General features: G+C 45.7%; 1 protein-coding gene across 3 annotated transcripts in view; it reads right to left on the bottom strand.

Annotated features, from left to right (window-relative positions):
- Window positions 1-803: 803 nt before the first annotated feature.
- The window catches only part of Skap1 (src kinase associated phosphoprotein 1), a 298,516-nt gene continuing 283,994 nt past the window's right edge, over window positions 804-15,325 (bottom strand). For 2 of the 3 annotated variants that reach the window (XM_052193953.1, XM_052193951.1), the window contains 2 exons: window positions 6,109-6,217; window positions 804-1,119 (listed from right to left, as the gene is read on the bottom strand). In XM_052193953.1, the coding sequence (XP_052049913.1) occupies window positions 6,116-6,217 (102 nt within the window). In that variant the 3' untranslated portion in view covers window positions 804-1,119; window positions 6,109-6,115. Of the gene's footprint in view, window positions 1,120-3,288; window positions 3,624-6,108; window positions 6,218-15,325 lie in introns of those variants that run through there. The other variant, XM_052193952.1, reaches the window with a different exon arrangement.

Raw genomic sequence — 15,325 nt, forward strand, 5'->3', positions numbered from 1 at the left:
GGCCTTACTGAGCGGTTACCACATGCCAGGTACTTCTCCAAGTACAGAGAACTTGACAAACCTCTTCATCTCCCTAATTACCCAGTGACCTGCTGGGGGCGGGGGGAGAAAGCACACCCCTTCTTCACAGAAGAAATGGAGGCACCAAATGCCAACACATCGTACTAAGGAAAATGAGATTTATTCCCAGGTTGTCTATCTCTGGGGTTTGTGTTCTGTGGCCTTGTCAACGTGCAGGACTAGGTGCAGGTGACTGTTGAGGGAACAGGACTCCTGTATTAGTCCCGCCTGCCCCCCCAAGCCCTCAGCCCATCTGAGACACTATCACTGAAGACCACAGCACCCACAGAGGTGCTCTCCAATGTGCTGATCTCCAGGCATTGTTTCTGTCTATGTCTCAGAGGTTCATCACAGAAGAAGAAACAACCGCGTAGCCAACCAAAGGCAGTCTGAGGAACTGACCAGACACTAGCAGTCCTGGGTTCCAGAGATGTCTGTCTGAGAGACAAAGTCCCCTTCTCTGTCTGGGCTTTCACTTTTGCTCTGACTGTCCCTTCCCACTTTGTAGATGGTAAGAATAAATACCCTAGCAGTGACATTTTGATACTATTAAACCTTCACATTTGCTTATTATTTAGTTTTATTCATTCATGTGTGTGGACAAGTTGTAGGAACAGGTCCTCTCCTCCTCCTCTGTGGGTCCTGGGGACTGAACTCGGGTCATCAGGTTTGGCAGCTGCTGCTCTTACCCACGGAGCCATCTTGCCAGCCCTTGATATGTCAGAAAGGAACCATCCAAGGGAAAGGACGCATCCAAACTTTATTTGCGCTTTGCAAGCCACAGCCCCCAGGTAACCTCTTCCTTCCGTGATTTCCTTCATCTCTGCCTTCTTTGTAGCCGGCTTGTAGAAAAGGCTATGGGTGTGAGGACAGACAAGGGGCACTAAAAGCTAAAGCTGGCTGCTTGAGGGACAGGTCTGATGAGCGGTCCTCTTCCCACTTGTCTTAGTGGCTTAAAGTCACATGAAACAGCGAAGAGAAGACTCCATGGCCAGAGCAGGGAACGGGAGTTTCTGATGGTCTGTTTCTTCCCGACGTAGGATAGAGAGAAGATGTTCCCTGAAGGATGAAAAACATAAATTTTCTTTCTACGACTCAGAATACAGAAGCATGGATAGGGTGCAGCTCAGGCGCTAAGTGCTCGTCTGGTTAATGACAAGCCCGGGATTCCGCCCCAGTGGCACCCGCTGCCTGTGGTGGTGCCCATCCTTTTTATTTTTTAATTTTTTAAATTTTTTGTATTTTTTTATTTTTTATTTAATATATGAGTGCTCTGCTGCACATACATCTGCAGGCCAGAAGAGGGCATCTGATTCCCCTATCGATGGTTGGGAGCCACCATGTGGTTGCTGGGATTTGAACTCAGGACTTCTAGAAGAGCAGCCAGTGGTCTTAACTGCTGAGCCATCTCACCAGTCCTGGTGCACATCTCTTACTCCAGGAGGTAGAGGCAGGAGGATCAGATGTTCAATGATATCCTCACTTACATAGCAAGTAACTGGAGCCAGCTTAGGATAGATAGGATCACATTTCAAACAAAACAAAAAAACCAACCAACCTCCCCCCCACAAACACCACCACCTCCAATAACAACAATAAAAGGGGGTTGGAGAGGAGTCTGGAGAATGCCTCCGTGGTCAAGGATACTTCCTGCTCTTGCAGAAGACCTGAGTTTGGTTCCCAGCACTCACGCAGTGGCTTACAGTCGTTCACTAGTCCACTTTCCGGGAATCCAGTGCCCTCTTCTGGCCTCCATCAGCACCTATACTCATAATAGTTAATAAAATCCCCATAATAGTTAATAAAACTAAACATTTAAAAGATAGATTTATGCCAGGCAGTGGTGGTGTACGCCTGTAATCTGGGAGGCAGAGGCAGGCAGATTTCTGAGTTCGAAGCCAGCCTGGTCTACAGAGTGAGTTCCAGGACAGCAGGGCTACACAGAGAAACCTGGTCTCTCGGAAAAAAACAAACAAACAAACAAATCCAAACAAAACCAAACAACAAAAAAAAGATAGATTTACAAGTGGCAGTAAACCCTTTTCCCGTTACCCTGTCTCAGAGTCGTGTGGTTTTGTTTTCTGTCCTTAGAGGTGACTGATTCTGTTCTTTCTCCTTCCAGAGGTATTTCATACACATATAAACAAATAGCTCTGTAAATCTATTCTGCATGGTCTTTTGAGACAAGGTCTCACTCTGTAATGCACCTGCCCTGTTACTCAATCCATATCTGAGGCTGGTTTAGAGTCCAGGGCAGCCCTCCTGAGTTCTGGGATTACAGGCGCAAGCCACAAACAACAGCTTTCCACTCCCCTTTCCTGCAAGGAGACACAGTTGGCCTGCCCTCCATCGCTGCAAGGAGACACAGTTGGCCTGCCCTCCATCGCTGATCTTTGTACTTGCCGATATATCTTAAAACTTATTTTGTAACAGCATCCCCTCTGCTTTTACTGCTGGGGAGTTTTCAAATCCCCGAAAGCCCTACAGTTTTTTGCCTGTTCTCTTGGACATCCAGTTTGTCTCTAATCCTTTCCTCTATGAATGCCTGTGCTCATGTCTGGACCATTTGGCCTGTGTGCAAAGGAGAGCCGTGGGATAGATTCCTAGAAGAGGAACTGTTGGGTTTAAAGGGAATGAAGAGCTACACTTCAAATAAACGACAAAGTGAAAAAGAAGTGTTTTGTTTAGATTTGGCAGAAAAATCCCAACCTCTCTGCACCCGCGGCCAGTAACCAGTGCTCTTTAGGGAAGTCATGAAGTCAAACCTGGAACAACAGGGCCGAGCTGGGACTTGGTGACTGTGCAAGAGCGCTGGGGAGCAAGGTCTGTCTGACGTCTGTTCCTGAATGAGTTCACTCAGCTGCTGCAGACTGGAGAGGAGCCTGGGTGGGAAGACTCCACGGACAGAGTCTACCCCTGACACACAGATGGTGTTCCACACCCGGCAATAAAGGCTGGCCCCATTTTCAGCCGGAAGATGGAAATACTGACATTAAGCTGCTCATGAATACTCTTCTTTACCATCCTAAATTCTAGACCCACTGACCATCAAAGTGACCCCCACTGCTGCCCCACTCACACCGAGCATTCCTGCTATTTTAAGGCACCATATCGGGGCTAGCTCAGGGACAGAGCACTTGACTAGTCTGCAGAAAGCCCTAGATTCAATTCCCAGTAACACAGACAGACACACAGACTATCAAAAAATCAAAACAGCCGACGACAGCATGATGTTCTTGCTCATAAAGCTTAATGCATAGTCTTTATTATTTAAAAGTTACATCTCAGGCCAGACGGTGGTGGTGCACGCCTGTAATCCCAGCACTCTGGGAGGCAGAGGCAGGCAGAATTCTGAGTTCGAGGCCAGCCTGGTCTACAGAGTGAGTTCCAGGACAGCCAGGGCTATACAGAGAAACCCAGTCTCGGAAAAAATCAAATTCCAAAAAACCAAAAAAAAAAAAAAAAAAAAAAAAAAGTTACATCTCTCTAAATAGTGTGGGTCTTGATCTGCAGCTCAGGGTGGCCTTGAACTCACGGTCCTCCTGCCTCAGCATCCCAAGTAGCTGTTAAAAAGTTAATGAAATCAAAAACATAATCCACACATCAAATGAGGTACAAGAAGAAAGGAGGAGTGGCCCCTGGTTCTGGAAAGACTCAGTGAAACAGTATTCAGCAAAACCAGAACGGGGAAGTGGGAAGGGGTGGATGGGAGGACAGGGGAAGAGAAGGGGGCTTACGGGACTTTCAGGGAGTGGGGGGGCTAGAAAAGGGGAAATCATTTGAAATGTAAATAAATTATATCGAATAAAAAAAACAACAACAAAAAAGTTAATGAAATCAAATTAAAAGTTAATTTGATTATATTCCTAGGAATCCTCATAAAATTTCTTTTTTAAAAAAATATTTACTTATTATAAATAAACACACTAAAGCTGTCTTCAGACACACCAGAAGAGGGTGTCAGATCTTATTACGGATGGTTGTGAGCCTCCATGTGGTTGCTGGGATTTGAACTCCATGTGGTTGCTAGGATTTGAATTCAGAAGAACAGTCAGTGCTCTTAACCGCTGAGCCATCTCTCCAGCCCCAAGACTGAAAATTTCTATGGGTGTGGTGTGTAGTGTTATGAATGTGATGGTGTAGGTATATGCACATGTATGTGTTGGTACTCATGTACATACATGTATGCATGTGGAGGCCAGAGGTCAAGGATGGCTGCTTTTCCTGAGTTGCTATCCAGCTTCTTTAAAAAAACTGAATTTGATGTGTATGTGTGTTCTACCTGTATGAACATCTGGGCATCATGTACATTTAGTGCCCACAGAAGTCAAAAGAGGGCATTGAATCTCCTGGAATTGGGCTTGGGAGCTGCCATGTGGGTACTGGGAATGGAACCCTGGTCCTCTGGAAGAGTTACCAGTGCTCATAAATGCTGGGCCGTGTCTACAGCCTGTCTTCCCTCTCTGCTAAACCAAGCAGAAAGCTATGGCTTCTTTAGAGACTGCTGGGTACTAACTAACATGCTAGGACACTAAAGATGGCTCCTGGAAATCAAACTCAGGTCCTCTGGAAGAGCAGCAGTACATGCTCTTAGACACCTCTCCAGCCCCCTCCAGCCCCCTTTGATACAATGGGAGAGACTGTGAACTTGTGATCTTCCTGCTCCAGCTTCCCCAGCGCTAGGAGCACAGGCGTATGCCACCACGCCTATGTCTTTAGTGGAGAGACACGCCCTTTTGAAGCTGGACACAAGCTTACTTAGAACAAAGATTTTTTTTTTTTTTTTTTTGGCAGCTTGATGTATTTCTATGGTCAAGTTCTGGCAGGTAGTCTAGGAGCAGAAGTGTCCTGTACAAAGCGCATGAAGCGTCCTCAGAGGGAGAGGAGTGCCCTGCTCTTCTGCTGCCTTTATCTTTCCCACTTACTAGGATGGCAACACAGAGGCAGAGCTGAATCAGCCATCTTGACCAGCCTGGGAAATGCTGGCCATCCACAGTGGGGGACAAGGAGGGGCTTCACAGATCCCAAAGGCCTCTGGTCGTTTGCTTCCAGATTTACACAAAGGAGCGACATTAATTCACTGATCACCATCCTTCATTTTTTTTTTTTTGTTTGTTTTTGGATTTGGTTTTGTTGAGACAGGGTTTCTCTGTGTAGCCCTGGCTGTCCTGGAACTCACTCTGTAGACCAGGCTGTCCTCGAACTCAGAAATCTGCCTGCCTCTGCCTCCCAGAGTGCTGGGATTTCTGCCTCCCAGAGTGCTGGGATTACAGGCGTGCGCCGCCGCCATCTCCCCCCCCCCCCCCCCCCCCCCGCCACCCCAGCTCACCATCCTTCATTGTTATTTTGAATGTTCTGCCACTTTTAGTTGAGTCCAGGGCTAAGTGACCAAGTCCTTAAACTTAGGGAAACACAATTCCACACTCTTCCCCTGACCCTGGCTCTCCTGTAGCCCAGGCTGACTCAGAATTTGCTATGTAGCTGAGGATAACTTTGAACTTCTGACCCTCCTGTTCTACCTTCCAAGGGCTTGGGTTATTGGTGTGCACCAGCTTGTCCAGTTTTACGTGGTGCTGGGGATGAGAGAGACTTCAAGCATTCCAGATATGCAGTCTGCTACCACCCCCCCCCCCGCTACATCTTTAACTCACCTGTATTCTTTTCTTTTTTTCTCATTTCATTTCTCTCTCCCTCCCTTTCTTCCTCCCTTCCTTCCTTCCTTCCTTCCTTCCTTTCTTCTTTTCAAGACAGGGTTTCCTTTTGTACATGTAGCTGTCCTCGAACTCAGAGATCTGCCTGCCTCTGCCTCCCGAGTGCTGGGACTAAAGGTGTGTACCACCACTGCCTGGCTCTCATTTCCTTCTTAACTTTATTTATTATATTTTAATCTGAGAATATTATACATGTTATTGTTCACACCCATCCCCTTTCATCTGAATTATTAACATCATTTTTGGAGAGAAAGGAAAGGCTGTTTCCTTGATGACCTCACAGCTAGTGGAGTCATACCCAACAAACTCCACTAAGCTAAGGGTAGCTCTCCAATACCTGGGCCTCATCTTCCTTCTGTTTCAAAGGCAGTGGCGAGATAATCTTTTGGAACAATCCCGATGGTGCTGTTCAGTTCTCCTACCCACCAGCCGTATGCGTTGTACTCCTGGAAAGAGAAAAGATGATGGTCGTTGGATAAACACTTTTGTAAACCTTATACTGTGACAGTGCTGGGAGATCAGTGGCTGGTTTTGTTGCTGGCTGTTTAGGAAGAACTGCAAGCACCCTTCCTAAGGTCATCTCTAGAACATAAGATCATCACCTGTACAACACAATACCATCTCTAGAACATAATACCATCTCTAGAACATAAGATCATTTTTAGAACATAAGATGATCTCTAGAACAAAGTCATCCAGAAGAGAAAAAGAAGCATGCTGCTGTCATCCTCACTGCACAGTGACTGAGCACACTTGATTTGCGTAGTTGATGTCACTGCTGAACCTAACAGCTTAAGCATTTTATTTTTAATTACGTGTGTGTGTGTGTGTGTGTGTGTGCCTGTGGAAGCCACAAGAAGGCATTGAATTCTCTGGAGCTGGAGTTACAAGTGGTTGGTTGTGAGCTGCTGACAAGGGTGCTGGGAGCCAGACTCAGGTCTTCAGTAACTGCTTTTTTTTTTTTTTAAAGAAACAAACTTTAAAAAAAAATTATTTTATGTATATGAGTACACTGTAGCTGTCTTCAGACACCAGAAGAGGGCACCTCTTTACAGCTGGTTGTGAGCCACCATGTGGGTGCTGGAATTTGAACTCATGACCTTTGGAAGAGCAGTCAGTGCTCTTACCCACTGAGCCATCTCTCCAGCTCCACAAACACTTTAAAAAAAAACAAAACAAAACCCTTATTTTATGTATGTAAGCTGTCTTCAGACACACCAGAAGAGGGCATCAGATCACATTACAGATGTTCAGTTCCCACATGGTTGCTGGGAATTGAACTCAAGACCCTCAAGAGCAGTCAGTGCTCTTTACCTCTGAGCTATTTCTCCAGCCCCTAACAGCTTTATATTTTTCTAAAGATAGGGATTCACTATGCAGTTCAGGTTGGTCTTGAACTTTTCATCTTCCTGCCTCAGACTCCTGAGGGCTAGAATTTTAGGTATGTACCATGACACAAATGTTTTTAAAAACTTTCAGGGCTGGAGAGATGGCTCAGTGGCTAAGAGCACTGACCTTCTTCCGAAGGTTCTGAGTTCACTTTTTTGTTGTTGTTGTTGTTGTTTTCGAGACAGGTTTCTCTGTATAGTGCTGGCTGTCCTGGAACTCACTCTGTAGACCAGGCTGGCCTCGAACTCAGAAATCTGCCTGCCTCTGCCTCCCAAGTGCTGGGATTTAAAGCATGTGCCACCACGCCCAGCTATGGTTCTGAGTTCAAATCCCAGCAACCACATGGTGGCTCATAACCATCTGTAACAAGATCAGATGCCCTCTTCTGGTGTGTCTGAAGATAGCTACAGTGTACTTACATATACTAAATAAATAAATAAATATTAGACATCTTTCTTCTTTCTGTCTCTGTCTCTCTTTTATTTTTTATTTTTATTTTTTGAGGCAGGGTCTTATACTATCTAGACTTGGATGACTTAGAACTTAGTAAGTAGATCAGCGCAGATTTAAAGGAATAAAGCACCACGTCTTGCTTTTCTTCTTTTAAAAATTATTTTATGCTGGGCAGTGGTGGTGCATACCTTTAATCCCACACTTGGGAGGCAGAGGCAGGCGGATTTCTGAGTTCGAGGTTAGCCTGGTCTACAGAGTGAGTTCAGGGACAGCCAGATCTACACAGAGAAACCCTGTCTCGAAAACAAAACAAAACAAAAAGATTATTATTTTTTTAAGATTGATTTTTATTATTTTTAATCATGTGTGTGTTTATATGTGGAGGTTGGGGGATATATGTGAGTACAGGTACCCTTGGTGGGCAGAGGAGTCAGATCTCTCTAAAGAGAGTTAAAGGTGGTTGTGAGTCACCTGATGTAGGTGCTGGGATTCGAACTCAGGTCTCCTGGAAGAGCGATATGTGCTCTTAGATGCTGAACCATCTTCCTAGACTCCTCCCCTTTAACCAAGTGAATGCTATGGCTTCTTCAGAGAAGGCTGAACACTAGCTAAATGCCAGAACACTAATGATGTTCAGGGTGACAGGTCATAGTTCAAATCAATACTATCCATCAAGTGTCTTCCTTCTGCAGAGTGCTATCTGGGCTTCCTCAAGGGACAGAATGATGGCTCAAAACCCTGCTTGCTCTTGGGAGTTTATGGGGCAGAGTAATGGCTGTCGGAGTCAGATAGGCTGGGAGCAAATCCTCAGTTGGCCTCAGGTTCTTCTAGTTTTGCCTTCCTGATCTGCAGGAGTGGGGTTGTAACTCCCTCTCCATGCTGTGAGGATGGGAGTGGGACCACAGGGATAGGACAATGTGCCTGCATGGACAGTGTCCTGAGCCCAGAAGAGGTGGGGGTGGGGTGTGGGGGTGGGGTGTGGGGGTGGGGTGTGGGGGTGGGGTGTGGGGGTGGGCAGGCATATCTGTAAAGACAGGAAGGAAGTAAACAGCAGGAGGGAACAAATAAGAAAAGGCCTGAGGATGTTTTTTTCAACTCTGTGTGTGGGAGCTCGTTGCTACCCATATTTTGCACTGCTGGTGGCTGAGATTTAAGGGGAAAAAAGAACTGATTGAGTACATGTTCAACTCAGGTGGATTTTTGAGTCCGAGGCTGGCCTGGTCTATAGAGTGAGTTCTAGGACAGTCAGGGTTACACAGAGGGTGTGTGTGTATGTGTGTATGTATGTGTATGTGGGAGTGCACATGTGTGCCTTGAAAAACAAAACAAAAACCAACCAAAAAGTAAAGCACCAAGCACACGTCCATCAGCCTGCTCCAATCCCCGCTCCTGCCCCAGGCTCTGCTCTCCAGCCTCTTGACCTCAGTGAGTCATACTGAGATGCCCTCACTTTTTTTTAGGCCAGAAAGCCAAGTCCTTCCCAGTGTCACCCCTCCCTTCTAATCAATCCTCTGTGCTGTTAGTTCCCTCTCCAAAAACTGATGGAAATCTGCCCACTTCTCCATTGCCAATATCCTAGAGTCACATTACACTTGCACCGGGGATACAGAAACACTCCACAGTTGTTCCCTGGACCCGTATCCCTGTTTTCCTCATGTACTCTACATCCTGCACCAGGATTTATAATTGCACAGAGAACACTACTACTCTGTGGGAACCTCTGTGTGTGTGTGTGAGAGTGTGTGTGTGTGTGCATATGTGTATGTGTGTGTGTGTGTATATGTGTGTGTATGTGTATGTGTATATGTATATGTATGTGCATGTGCGAGTGCACGTGTGTATATGTGTGTGTGCATGTGTGTGTGCCCACGTGTGTGTGTATATGTATGTGTGTGTATGTATGTGTGTATGTATGTGTATGTGCGAGTGTATGTGTGTGTATGTGTGTATAGGTGTATGTGCGTGTGTGTGTGTGTGTGTGTGTGTATGTATGTGTGTGTATGTGTGTATGTATGTGTATGTGGGAGTGCACATGTATGTATATGTGTATATGTGTGTGTGCATGTGTGTGCATGTGTATATGTATGTGTGTGTATGTATGTATGTGTGTGTATGTGTGTGTATGTGCGTGTGTTCTCATTGCCCCTTGACAACTTTTTCCTTTTTTGACACAGGGTCTCTCTCTCTACATAGCTCTTGGTGTACTTGAACTCAGTCTGTAGACCAGGCTGGCCTTGAACTCACAGAGATCCACCTGCTGCTGCCTCCTGAGTGCTGGGATTAAAGGCTTGTACCATGACACCTGGCTCTTGCTGACTTTTTTGTTTTTCAAACATAATGTTTTCATTGATTATTTGGAAATGTCACATAATGTATCTTGGTCACATTCACTTCCCAGTCCACCTAGGTCAGCCTCCCACCTTTGTGACCCCCCCAAAGAAAAAAACCTCCGAACCCCCAAACACAAGTCCAATTGTGTTTTCCATACTTGGCCAAACTCCAGTGGCCAGTCCTTTAGAGAAAACGGAGTCGTTCCCCACTTGCATCCCTGCCAAAAGCCTCAGTTGTGGACAGCTTCACTTCAGCATCCTTAACACAATTTATAAGAGTTTTCTCAGTTGGCTTCCTTTTGGGAAGGGGAGGGAGACAGAGAGGCATGAAGGCAGTGGTTGTAACAAAAGCCTTTTCTGACTTTTCTAAACTGTGAGACTGAAGTCATCATTTTGCAGATACCACTGCAAAAGTAGCTTCCTTTTACCCTTTATAATCGGTGGGAGCACGGAGCACGGACATGCACGAGGTCTCCAGCATCAGCATGTGCCACAGACCTCAGCATGGTCTCCAGTGTTAGTGCAGAACATGGACACCCACACAGCCCTCTGCCACAGCACACTGTCATCAAGGTCTGTGATGCACAGACACAGCACAGCACCCCTGATGTCTTCAAGGGTGGGTGAGGCTCCTTGTGACTCTGTCCTGTGAGGTGCTAGGTGTGGACACCCACCCTCAGTAGAACAGAGGTCTCCTAGGCTGCTTCTGCAGGCTTGCTGCCTGTCTTCTGTTTTTATAGCTTCTGTGTCTCCATGCCACGGAACTCACTTCTAAGCGGCCTTCAGATTTCAATTCCTGAGTCACATGCTCTAAGCCGCATCCCCCTGACACTCTGACTGGGCCTGAGGGCTCCATTCTATTATCTATATTGAGGACCCTATGCTTCCCCAGAAGAGTTCACCACATAGCCTTCTTCTCAGTGCTAATCATCAGTTGGGAAGTACGCTCTCTGTCGTCGTCTGTCTTCTTCTTCCTCTTCTTCTTCTTCTTCTTCTTCTTCTTCTTCTTCTTCTTCTTCTTCTTCTTCTTCTTCTTCTTCTTCTCCTTCTTCGTTTATTTATTTATTTTTGGTTTTTTGGTTTTTTGGATTTTTTTTTTTTTTTTTTTTTTTGAGACAGGGTTTCTCTGTATAGCCCTGGCTGTCCTGGAACTCACTCTGTAGACCAGGCTGGCCTCGAACTCAGAAATCTGCCTGGCTCTACCTCTCAGAGTGCTGGGATTACAGGCGTGCGCCACCACTACCCGGCTGACTCTTGGCTTTTGACTCATACTTTGCAGACTTCTTGGGCTGTGATGTCAGGAGTAGGGACCAAGCCTTGGAAATGTACTCTCAGCCAACCCTTAGAGGGTGCACACGGGAAGCAGATGAGGCTCGGCAGGGCACCTGCCAAGGCCAGGCTCCCAGTCATGTTGCTCTTGCTCGAGGGGAGCGCTGACCTGCCGACCACAGATGTGGTGGTCTCAGCACAGTGGTAAGAACAGAAATGAGTTGAGCGCGGCTCTCTGCCCTTCAAAACAAAAGAGCCGGCAGAAGAGTGAAGAGGACAGCATCATCTCAGAGACCATATGTGTCCTGCTGTGGAAGCCTGGGAGCTTAATCAAAGCAGGTCCTGGGATCTGACTGTCTTTTCCAGATTTCATCCCCTGGCTGGAAACCGGAAAAAGGGCTGCAGGGCTGTGTTTAAAGCATGAATGGAAATTTCGAGCCTTCGCTCCCGCTACCACCCCCCATGCATTGCTCCAGCCCAGTCTGAACACCACGAGGTATTTTAAAATAATTTCTACTTTGATGAATTGCTGGGGAGTCCACGATTGCTCATAATCAAAGGGAGAAAAATGCAAATGAGACCGGGCCGAGAACTATCACCACCAAACGTTTATTTCACTGCACAGTGCCAAAAAGAATTAAAACAACATTAAACTCACAGCAATCATGTTTAAGCTCTCGTTTCCAAGTGCCAAATTGCACCACTCTGGATCATACAGATGTTCGTTAATTATGCTAATTTTTATTAAACTATTAAAATGGAGAGAATACTGGCTCAGCCAGGCAGACCCTAGCTCTGAATGAACTCTTCTACTGTCTAGAGGTACTAATTTACTGCTTTTTTATTAAGTTGCTGATTCTTGGGTTTTAGTTTTTAGGATCGAACTGAACTGAATTTCTGGGATCAATGTTTTTCCCATAAAATTTGAACTTCTCTTGGCCCAGCTGTTTGGAAAAAAATTGGAAGAGTGCTTTGAGGCTCCCAGGAGATCTACAGACTTCTTCAATGCAAGAGTGTCTCTACCTTCAAACTGGGGACAAACACCTATAAATGTGTATAGCATTGGGGCGTCAGAACTATACATGATCTCCACTCCATGACTCCGTATACTATGAAGGCTAAAGGTGAGACTTTAATGGTCTTAATGGTACAGAATTATTACTTGAATATGTTCTAGATAAAAACAAACAAACCAACAAACCAGACCCTGCAACAAAACCCTTCACCTGTCTTGCTCCACACTACATCTTCCTCATCTGGAAGAAATAAATATGACATGTTGCTTTTTTTCCCCCACTTTTGGTCAAACATCTGTTTCAACTTGAACCTTGTCAAATCTCCTTCAAACTTGCTCCCAGGGGAGAGGTTTTGAAAATGAAAGTTGGTGTTTGGACTCCATGATCAGGATAGAGGGCCGATTGGCTTGGGTGAACGGCATGTTGAAGGAGTCTGAGGTAGATACAGTGCTCACTGTCCTCTACAATCAGAAGTGTTTATGGGGGATGGCACACAGCCCTGAAGGGATTTATGCTGCTGATCACAATCAAAAAGGAAAAACAAAAACAAAACAACAAAACCAAACCTGCCATAAGAGGAGCAACTGATTCTACAAACAAAAAACCAGTATGGTCATCAACAGGCCTGTCACACAGCTTGACTCTGCCTCCAGTGGCTTCCTATTGCTGTTTATGGTTTCAAGACTATGATAGGCCTCCTCGGTGTTCCTCCTGTCACAGGGCCTTGAGCCCCTGTGTGGTGCTGTAAATACCCTGTCAGTAGGTGTCAGGGGATATCAGGGGGAAAACCAGCAGGCGCCTATCATAAGCCTTAAAAGAGATTAAATACCCCTACTCCATGATTGCTACATTTTAATCTCTTTCCTTCCTGCTGGTTCCTATTTGTATAAGCTCTTCCATGGCTCCCCTGGAGTAGCACAGACATGACCTGGAATGACCATCCTGTCTTGGGATGAGAATTCAATTTCTAGGCTCAGTGAATCCTAGGCTGTTCCAACAGAAGGAGTGCACAGCCTCTTCAGGCTTCAAGTCTTACACTGGAATCTGCCAACCCTTAACCTGTCTATGGACGGATGGGAAAGACTTTTCGAGTTCTCGAAATTGGCATGAAGTTTTGTGTGGATGCATAAGTGGGTCCCATGCCCAGAGTCTTCATTATATCCTCAAAGGGTTTATGAACCCTCTGCAGTTTACAGACCCTAGAGGAAAAGACAGAGGAGTTTGTAGCCTAGGTCTAGACTTTGTTCTATTTAGACATCTACTACTTTATTGAACAAAATATAATTAACAACAACCAAGAATCCTTATTCCACGATTGCTGGGTTTTCTAGGTGTGGGGTTCCCCCCCCCCACCTATCCTATATCCCCTCCCTTCCTGACCATATTTCCCTGTCCTGGGGACCAGCATTTACACTTTGACTTAAAAGGCTCTCCTAGATTTCAGTGGCATTTGAAGCAAGCCTCTGACACACTTAGTTCCGTTGGGAAGGGTCTGTTACGGGGGGCCTTGGGTGAGTCCCCTTCATATCCCTTCCTTTTTCACATCAAAATAGTCTCCAAGCTTCTGTGGAGGAGAAGTCCCTGAAAACTCTTCAGACTCTTAGTCTCTTAACCGTCAAAGTTCACTGTATCAGTATTGTAAGTAAGAGACTCCCTCTTGAAGAGAACAATCAATCAGCCTCGAACAGAAAAGATCAATAAGTTCTTGATATATGTATGGGAAAAGCCAATCAATCATGGAAGTATTGGTTTATGATTGCTTATTTCTCCTAATAGAGCTCATTTACCATATATTATCATTGGTAAAGTTGTGAAATCACACACACACACACACACACACACACACATACACACACATCATATTCTGGATTGGCCTACAAATTCAGCTTTGGGAATTTTCTTTGGGAGAGCCAAAGCTTTAAGAGAACTTGGGGGGTTTAGCTTAGCAAATTCCCATCTGCTGGAAGCAGAATGCTGGGAGGAAGAATTGTTTACCAAAGACAGACATACCCATTTTTCAGCACAAACCATTCTGTGAGATTTTTCCTGAAGGGATAAGGAAACGGTTGGCTGGTTAGCTGGTGGTTTTGTGACACTGGAAGGGATGGGAGCCTAGCACTTAGCTAAAACCTTGAGTCATTTGGCGGCCTCTCCAGGCTATTTTACACTGTGGTTAAGGTTCTTGGCAATCATTTTCTCTTTTTCCATTATTCAGAATTTTGGTCTATAGATCATAACACAAATGAGTCATTAAATTTGCTCCAATTGAGCCAGTTTTATTTATTGTTACGTTTCAGGGAACTTGCTATCCTGATGATTGATGGACCTGCTTGTCTGAGGGGATAGGTGTTTTATATATATATATATATATAAACAAAAAGGGAACATTGGAAGGTGGGTCAGAAAAAACTGTTAGGGGCTCACAAGGACAAGTCTACAAAGCCCAGGCCAGCTTAAGGACAAGTGCTCTGAGGAGACTGTGTGATCCACATGGAGGGCCTGGGAGCACTTGAGCAAGAGGGGGCATTCAGCCTGAATGTCCTAAAGAGGATGTTGAATGAACACGTGACCATGGGGTCAAGGCCAGGGAGGTATGTGTAGGGTCTGTGCACACCAGATGCAGTTGGTGACGGGAATGTGTGTGAAAAACTGTGTGCATGCAAGCAGATTCGGCGGGGAAATCATGGAGGGGGGAGTAAAGAGAAGCAGGTCTGTAAGGAGGGACAGAAACAGCAGACAACTCACACTTCACCTACGGAAGAAAGGGGAAAAGGCAAGGTAAACATTTACAGACCGGAGGAACCAAGGTGCAGGGTGCAGAATTCAGGAACAATAGAGGCAGCCCCATTTCAGAGCTGATAGAATTGTGATACCATGTGAGACGGGCATATTAATATGTATTCCATAAACTGTGCTGCTCCAAGCTCCACCACTCTGTTTTGCTCTGACCGCAGTACCAGCCTCAGGCACCGCAACACAATTTGGAAACAATGTGACGGAAATGTTTAATCTGCTCGGCCCATCTGTGCTGCGTATTTCTCCAGATCTCCCTGAGAGAGGCGCCTTGAATCTCCACATTGCCTTTAATATTCTCCTA

The sequence above is a fragment of the Apodemus sylvaticus genome, chromosome 10, assembly GCF_947179515.1.
Source record: "Apodemus sylvaticus chromosome 10, mApoSyl1.1, whole genome shotgun sequence".
NCBI classification, from domain to species: domain Eukaryota; kingdom Metazoa; phylum Chordata; class Mammalia; order Rodentia; family Muridae; genus Apodemus; species Apodemus sylvaticus.